Source organism: Canis lupus, chromosome 26, assembly GCF_011100685.1.
Source record: "Canis lupus familiaris isolate Mischka breed German Shepherd chromosome 26, alternate assembly UU_Cfam_GSD_1.0, whole genome shotgun sequence".
Lineage (NCBI taxonomy): Eukaryota > Metazoa > Chordata > Mammalia > Carnivora > Canidae > Canis > Canis lupus.
The window spans coordinates 23927790-23936576 of NC_049247.1; the positions used below are offsets into that span (position 1 = coordinate 23927790).

General features: G+C 59.4%; 1 protein-coding gene across 1 annotated transcript; it reads right to left on the minus strand.

Annotated features, from left to right (window-relative positions):
• Positions 1-1356: 1356 nt before the first annotated feature.
• Positions 1357-8543, minus strand: RNF215 (ring finger protein 215). Its single transcript, XM_038575644.1, has 9 exons — positions 8253-8543; positions 7854-7997; positions 7301-7372; positions 7135-7220; positions 6510-6666; positions 2992-3111; positions 2757-2900; positions 2402-2504; positions 1357-2314 (listed from the first exon to the last, which is right to left on the minus strand). The coding sequence occupies exons 1-9, from the start codon at positions 8541-8543 to the stop codon at positions 2292-2294; spliced, it is 1140 nt and encodes a 379-aa protein (XP_038431572.1). The 3' UTR covers positions 1357-2291.
• Between the last annotated feature and the right edge of the window lie 244 nt (positions 8544-8787).

The window sequence follows — 8787 nt, forward strand, 5'->3', positions numbered from 1 at the left end:
GCCAGAGGTAGAGTCCTCCCTTCCCCATTTTGGGCAGGGACCACTGAGTCCCCAGCCACGGAGGTCATCTGCCAGCAGAGGCCTGGCACACTGTGGGCCTTCAGTAAATCAGCACTACCTGCCTCCGTCCTGACAGAGCAGTGGGAGGAGGGCACACCAGAGACAAAAGGAAGCTGTAGTGCCTGGGCCAGGTGAAAGGCAATCATTCAGCCCCATGGGCAAAAGGATGGCATGGACTCAGCGACCCCTACCAATGAAGAGCAGGGTCAGGATAGGGGGTACGTCAGGGAAGGAGAACAGCTACCAAGGTAGGCCCAGTGAGGAAGGAGTCAGAAAAGGGGGTCCTGGCTCTGGGCTCACAGGCAGGCAGAGGGCAGGGAAGCCTTCCCCAATGCTGAGCTGGGCCTGGGGCCTCCTGCCCCAGTTCTGAACCTGGGATGGGGACCTTAAGGACCCAAGAAGTCAGCTCTCATTTTACTGAGGAACTATTCACATTCAGGAAATGTGAGTCAGAGGGTTTCTCTAAATCCAGGAGGTTGGATCCCTAGAAGGCAGGGCAAGGCCTCACATAACCAGACCGTGGGACACTCAGCAAGCTCTGGCTTTCCCAGGCCTGTCTTCTGGGGCCCCAGCACTGATGCCACCCACATACACCAGGCCCGCCATCCAGTTTTCTTCACAAAGCCTCGTCCGTGAAGGATAGGCTCTACGGCCTTGCTGAGGACTCCTCAGGGTGGGCACTCCCAGCTTGATATGACATTTTCCCCTGGTGAGGCCAACAGGTAGGGTGCCTTCACTCAGAGAAGGGTTGAGAGGGGCCGCATGTGTAGGTGAACTGGGAGGCCCTGGCCCTGCCCCTCACAGGTGAGAGCCAGCCCTTGGGGTGGGGTTCCAGAGGCAGGAGGCATGGGCCCAAGTCCAGAGGGAGCACCCATCACAGCGCAGCTCCCGTCTGCTCACAGTTCTGAAGGTCAGAAGTTCAGGCCTTGTGGCTGGGTCCTCCGTTCAGGATCATCCAAGTATCTGCCATGTTACCTTCCTGACAGCTTTGGAAAGAACCCACTCCCAGACTCATTCTGATTGTTGGCAGAGCTGCTGTCAGCAGAGGCCACTCCTAGCTCTTAGAGGCTACCTGCCTTCCTTGCCCGCGGCCCCCTCCATTTTTCAAGTCAGCAACAGAGAATTTCTCATGCACTGAATGCCCTTCCTCTTCTTCCACCAGGCCAGAGAAAACTCTCTGCTTCTAATGAGCTCTGATGGTTAGGTTAGGCCCTCTTGGATACTTTCCCTATCCTAAGGTCAACCGTGCCATGTAAGATAACCTAAGCATGGGAGTAAAATCCATTAGACTCACAGTTGCAGGTTTATAACAAGGCGTGTTCATTAGGGCTGGTGGGATCTTGGGGCCCGTCTTAGAATCCACCTCCCACAGGCAGTAGAGCCCAAGGCGACTTTTCTGTCTTGAGACATCCACACACATCTGATAGCTTATGCTAAAATATATCCATGTTTACTTCAGTATTAAACCTCCCATACCCCAAATCTAAAAAAAACCCGGCTGCCCCTGAAAGATGCACCACATTTATCCTGCAGCTTCAAGTATCCTGGTCAGCAACCTGTAGCCCGGCCAAGAAGCACAGGACTGGATGGCTTCGGAGGCCTCTGGTCCCTGCCAGGCCTGGGAAGGGAGCCCAGCTGGACAGGCAGTAGCACTTGCAGCTCCTAGTGTCCAAGGGTTGAGGGCATTGTCAGGGGAGGGGCCTCTCGGTTGAACATCACAGCTTTGACCGACATGTGTCCTGAAAGAGGGTCAGGCTGCGGTGTCCCCAAGGCCAGATAGCTCCTCCCACAATCCAACCCCCAATAAATAAGCATAAAGCCTGGCCAGCCACTGCAGCCTCAGTCCGCAGGGGTCCCCCAACAGGCAAGTCAGAGAGGTGCCAGGGCCCTGGGAATGGCTGCATGCCCCACACCCCGGGCAGGGGCCTGGGGTCCTGGGATCTGCCTGTGAGGAGGACAGATAGCCCCCCATGATGGAAGAGAAAGGCCCCAACGTGGCTTCTCTTTCTTGACTGGCAGGTCCAGACCCTGCATCATTGGACTGGGGGCTGTGGTCTCTTCTTCCCCGTATATGATGGGATGCCTTGCCCTCTGCAGGAGAGGCCCCTATCCTTCCTCCCACCAGCAGGGCTTCCTGTCCATCCCGCTGTTCTGATCCAGGAGCCCAGGCCTGGGGCCAGGGTGCAGGTAGGAGGGTCCTGTGCCCACATGCAGAGACCCAACTGGGGCAGCTAATCATCTGAGTAGCGGTTCCCTGTAGGACAGGAGAGAAAAACAGGAAGGGAGGTGTCAGGTGGGGAGCAGGTATAGCTAGCCAAGGGCCTCCACCCCAGGTGCTCACCCAGGACGTTGAATTTGCACAGCGGGCAGGTCTGTTGAAGCATCAGCCAGGGATCCACGCAGTCTCGGTGAAACTCATGCTTACAGGGCAGCACCCGGAGCCACTGCAGGGTATGCAGGAAGGGTTCAGGCCACAGAGTCAAGGGCTGGGGGGATCTCCAAGTGGGGATGCCTGGCCCCCACCTGAGCGGTGGAGCTGAAACTTCTGTGGCCGATTGCACTCCCCCACCCCCTTCTGCTTTCTAGTCACAGTAGGAGCTGGCAGGATAAGGACCCAGTAAGCACGGTTCTGGGGTCTCGGGAATAGAGAGACATCATAGGTCAGCTCATGGCTGGCCACGGCCCAGGACACTAACCTGCTTATTGCAGAAGTAGTCCAAACACACAGCGCAGGTCTCAGCACCAGGTTCTGGGGGGCCCTGTGCTGCCCTGCCGAGACGGCAGCGCCGGGTCTTGAGGGATGCCAGCCTCCGCACCACGCGGTGCTTGAGCAGATCCACCTGGCAGGGAAGGGCAGGCACAATGAGGCCAGCTGGAGGGCTGGGGGCACCCAGGTTCCTGGGGGAGTGGGGGGTGGGGGGTGGCTCTCACCTGGCCTCCAGGTTCCCGCTGGCTCTGCCTTGATGCCTGCCGCTGGGCCTGGAGAACGAGGCCTGTGCAGAGGAGCATGGCCACCAGCAGGATGGCATTCCACAGCTGCTGCAGGGGCTTCTGGGGAGAGGAGCAGGGTGTCAGGAGTGCCAGGGCCACTCTACACTCTTCCCCCTTCCCCCTAGGAAATCCAGTCTGAGGACCGGTCAGGTAAGGTCCGTTGACAGCATGTTCCCTGCAGGCTCCTGGCTTCCTCTTCTGAAGCCTCCATGCCTCCCATTTGTGCTCCCAGGTTCTGCCCCTGCTGTCTATACAGCTCCTCGTCCAGCTGCTGAGGGGACCCACATCTGTCCCCAGTGCAGGCCTCTCCTGGGCAACAAACTCAGTGTTTTTTGCATCCTTGGAAGCTTCTTTCTGGCAGCCTCACAGACTCCCCAGCCCAAGACCCTATCACCTTCCCATCCCTATCCCTACCCCGTAGTTCTCCTGGCCTACTTTTTGTCTTGGGTGCAATCACCTACCCACTCATCTGGGCTGAGCATTCCCATGGTTCCCTCTGAGGTGTCTCAAGCACTCCTCCCCTCCATCCCACATCTCTGCTCTTTGAGTGCCCTACTCCAGCCTCACCAGCCCGTTTCTCACAGCTATAAGAATGTCCCTGGCAAACCTGATCACGTAGGACCCCTGCTTGACACCCTTCCCTGCGATGCCCTCACCCTCAGGAGAGAACCCGAACTCCTCTAGTAGCCATCTGGCAAGGCCCTAGATCTCCCATCCCTTTGGTCCTTTCAGGGTCCCAGGCTCTTTTTCACGTTCCCAGGTCTTCTTCACCCCTTCCCTCGGCCTTTGGATGCCCCTTGCTCCAGAGCTCTCCCTGACCACAGAGCTAGGCAGATGCTCCCCTCTTGCCTCCCCTGCCCAGCCCAGCCCTCCTCACACACCACCGTGTGCTTCCTTGTCACTGCCCTTGGTGGTCCTCAGGCTCCCACCAGTGGGAAGGAGCCACATCTGACCTGCGTCGGCATTTGAGGACTAAGAGGGGCCTCAGTTCCTGGGGTGGGGATGGGGGCACGCCCTGACCTGGACTTAACTCCCCCCATGGCGGTGTGGCAGCTGTATAACTGTATACCTTTGACAACAAAACAGCTAGCTCAGGAAACGTGCCAGAATAAGCAAAACCCCGCCGGCTCACGCACACAGGCAGTGGCTCCCAGGGTCTCTGAGGTGTTAGGACTAATAAATGCATCCATTTAAAAGCTTTCTGCATTCTGAGTAGCTTTCTGCCATCATGTTCATCCCCCGCCAACAATGAACCTCACCTACTATCAGGTTGGGGGGGGGGGAGAAATGATTTGCTGTTAAAAGAATGTCACTCTGGACAAGGCTGGGTGCTGCTAGTGTGACAAGATGCTGCTCTGCTCAGAGTGCAGGAGGCATGGGAGAGGCCATTATCAAGGTATTCGTGAGCCCCAGCTTCCCATTCCTCACCCTCTCCCCTCTGGTCTCTGTGCCCTCGTCTTCCCGGACAGTGGTAGGACGGTGGCACCTGCTCCAGGAAGCTCTCCCCAGGCCCCCAGGCTAGGTTCAGATGCTTTTACTGTGTCCCAGAGGGCCCATGTCCACCACCAGCTCAGTGCTCGCCCCAGCAGAGCGACAGCCCTGGCCTGTCTCCTCCCCAGATGGGGCCCCTGGAGCCCAGGGCTGGAGCTGCCTTGCCATTGTGCCCTGTGCCCTGCTGAACCAGGCTGACACGTGGCAGGACTCACTGAGTCCTCTGCAGTGTAAGCTCTCCAGGGCAGAACTGGAGCTCCATGCTTCAGAGCAGCCTGTGAGGCAAAGGCCATGGCCAGCTTGGGGCTCTGCTGCAGGCTGCACACCCAGCCTCCTCAGGCTGAGCACATCTTAGGGACGCCCAGGTGAGGAAGGAGCGCAGGGTCTGTCCATCAGAGCAGTTGGTGGGGGAGTAGTTCATCTGACCTTTCTGATACATAGGTGTGTAGCTCAGCCCAGGCTAGAAGGATGGGCCCTAGAGTTGTGGCTGAGCGCTGTCCCCAGCCACCCTTGAGACACCTTGGCTATCACGGCTGCCCAACATTTGTACGGGTCCCTCCTGGCCGGCAGCTCGGCTATTCAGCTTTGCCCTCTGTACCAGCCAGACTGATGTGCAGGCTGCACACATTCCCACTTCCAGGCCTCTAGCCCAGCCCGCTCTTCCCCTAGCTCCAGTCTTTCTGTGGGCTCTTCTTTCATCTGACAGCCCCTCACCAACTGCCTGCCCCACCCAGAGGTCTGTGTGGGCTGCCCTCCAGGGGGAGACCCAGTGGGGCTTTTTCTTTCCAGAAAGCCCTTTCACTCCCCCAGTCCCAGTGCATGCTCCCTTCACACAGCTGCGGTTCAGTTCCCGCTGCTCGACAAGGAATTAGCACATGTCTGGGCTGAGCTGCCAAGGCCTTTTCATGTGAGAGTTCCTCTGCTCATCTCTGAGCCCTTCAGGACAGTGCCTGGGTCTCACAGGATTTTTGGACCCTCCACAGCCCTTCTCGTAGAGCCCCATGTGTTCTAGGATCTCAAAAGTTATCTGGTGACTGCTAATTTATTCACTTGTAACAGTCAACATATTCAGAGTAGCAGGAGCTGCCCACCTGCCCCATGCCCACCATGCGCTTTCTATACACACAACCCCCTGACAATCCTGTGGCCTGTGCTGTTCCTATTCACAGGATGGGGAACATGAGACCAGAGAGGTTAAACACTCAACCTGAGATCACTGAGCTAACATGGCAAATCTGCCTGACTTGAAGCTGCCTTGCATGGTCCAATTCCACTGACATCTTCTGGAAGCTGCCTGCCAGTAGACCAGGTCATACCTGCCCTGACAGAGCAGGGACTCGAGAGAAAAATTCAGGGCCTAGTAAGACACAGCCCCAGGAGACAAAGTCACATTCCCTGACACTTGTACACTTCAGGCTGTCCTAAGGATGCGATGAAGGGCCTGACAAAGCACTGCTGCGATTTAGAAGAGGGAGAGAGGAACAGTGAGCTGAGGTTGTGAGGGAAGCTTCCCAAAGAAGGCAAGCAGACCGGGACATAAGGAGACAGAAAAAGAGTGTCCACGCCTGCAGCCAAGCATGGAAAAGGCCTAGTGGCAGGAGGCCAGGGCGTGTGTGAAGGCCAGTAAATGGCATAGGCTGGCAAGGTATAAGGAAGAGACTAGGAAAAAAAAGTGAGTAAACAGAAGAGCTATCAAAGCTAGCCTAAGGAGTTTAAACTTTATTCTGCAGGCAATGGGGAGCCAAGCAGGGCTTCTGAGCAGGAGAATAATATGGCAATAGTAACTGATACTGATTATGCATGACCCCATCAAGCACTACACTGAGTACCCACCACGTCAATGAATGTTCATTATAGCCCTGGGAGGTGGAAGAAGTAGGCCTGGCCACCAAGGCAAGGAGAGGTCACAGGGTCTGAGATAAGACATGTGTGCAGCCCACCTGAGACTCCTCTCCCCAGGCACCCACCTGCTCCTGGGCCCGACTGCCTCCCAGGCACACCAAGTCCTGCCATCCTCCATAGCCATCCTTGGAGAGGCCACAGGTGGTCCACAGGGTCAGCTTCCACTCGATGTTGGCTGACAGTGACTCTCCACTGGTGATCTCAGCTGTGGCCTGAGTCCTCCTGAGAGGGAAAGCCACAGAGGGGCCAGAGGGAAGGGCTCTTGGGAGGAGAGACCCAGCCCCACCTACCCCAGCCTTGTAGAAAAAAGATACCCCCAAGTATCATCCCACAGCCCTTCAGCTTTGGTCCCCAGGCATTTTCCGGTTATTGGTTTTTCCAGTCTTCATGTCAGCCAGGTGGGGGGGGGGAGGCGAAGGGGCGGGGGGGGGGGGTGCTGCAAGTCTCAGAAAGAACCTGTCAATCAGGAATCCAGCTTCCTGCTCGCTGGAGCCAATTCCCCTGTTCTCCTAGAGCTACCTCTTTGCTCCAGTCCCCTCACCCATTTTTCAGACCAGGAGACTACAGTCTTAAGGTTAACTGGAAAAGCCCTGGTCCTAAGACCCCTGAGACCATGGCAGATTCAGGCACCCCTCCCAGGACCACCCAGGCTCCCAGACCCAGTCCTTTGGAGCCCAAACCCCAACTCACTGCAGCAGTGCCTCTAACAGCTTGGTGACGTTGGAAGAGTAATGGAGGACAATCACTGGCCTGAGCAGAAGCTGTGATATGTCTAGCTGTTGAAAGACAAGGAGGTCAGCTGGCCTTGGTCCCTTCTTCCCTGGCCTGCACACCCCCACCGCCTGAAGCAGTTTACCTCTCGGACCACGTTGTGATTCAGGATGAGGAGGAGCAGGGCAGAAGCTCCCAGGAAGAGTGCCCTCCGCATCTGCAGGGGGACAGGGAAGCTAGCTGGCAGCCTGCCCACACACCTGTCTCACTACCCACGACCACAGTTCTTAGCTCCTGACTCTGCAATGAGTGTTTCCTCTGGATAGACTGGCTGTATACTCCTTGAGCTCAAGGGCAGACATTCCTATTCCTCCTGCTATTCCCCCAGATGTTCTGTGGGATCCAAACAATTATGTGCCTCCCCTGGTCCTAGCAGGACAGGCCTGCCCACAACTCTCAGCAGGAACTCCCCGTCAGATACTCTCCGAGCCTGGTGGAGCTTCCTGACTCTGTATGGCCTCCTCCCACCTCTCTGCTTCCACTCCACACGGACTCAATTCTCCAAACTGGGGTCTCTCGCCTCACCCAGGCCCCAGGGTTTCTCTGGACGCTCCCTGAGGGCCCACCTGGTGGTCTGGCTCTAGCAGATGCCTTGAAACCCCCTCCTCCAGCCCCCTTCCCGCATACCCCCCCTGCACCTGCTGGACCAGGGCCTTGGGATAGGCCTGCCGACCGCTGCCCTGACTCTCCTGGTGGAACTGGGCGGCCTGCTCCTTGCCCACGTATGCCACTGCAATCCAGCCTTCTACGGGTACCTCCTGCTCAGCATCCACGATGTCCATCTGCGGGGCAAGGGACCACGGGCAGAGGGAGGAAGGGGAGGAAAGGAGGTTGGACGCACAGGGGATGCAAGGCCAGGGTTGGGAGCGAGTTTGAAGGGGAAGGCGTCTGGATCTCAAGTTTTGGAAGCCGGGGTTTGAGGCCGGGGCAGCCTGGGGAGGGGGCGCTGGGCTGCCGGGGCTCGGTCCAGGAAGAAGGCCGGATCGGGGTGCGGGGTGTGCCGGGGCCGGGGGGCCAGAAGGCTCCGCTGCGCTCACCAGCAGCAGGCGGCCGCCCAGCGGGGGTGCCGGGCCGGCCTCGGGGCCGATCCTGACGCCCTCCAGGACCAGAGCGTCCTGCCGCGACAGCCTCACGTCCACCCGCACGGCGCGCGCCCCGCCCCGCCCCGCCCCGGCCTCGGGCTCGCTGCCGTCCGCCGCGGCCCCGGGGCCCGCCAGGCCCAGCCAGAGCGGCAGCAGGGGAAGCAGCAGCAGCAGCGGCGACGGCGGCGGCGGCGGCGGCGGCGGCGGCGGGGGCGACCTCGGCGCGGGGCGAGCGGCGGGGCCCATGGCCGGAGCCGGCGAGCGGACGAGACAGGGGAACCGGGGGTCCCGGGCGCGGGGGGGAGCGGAGGAGCGAGGCCGCGGCCGGACGGGGCGGGGCGCCGGGAGGGGCGGGGGCGGGGCCGGGGCCGGACGGGGCGGGGCGGGGCGCCGGGAGGGGGCGTCCTCCGTGGCTCCCGCGCCCGACCGGGCCGCGCGCGCCCCCTGGTGGCCGCGGAGAGCTCCGGCGCCGGCGGCCTGGGAGGCTGGA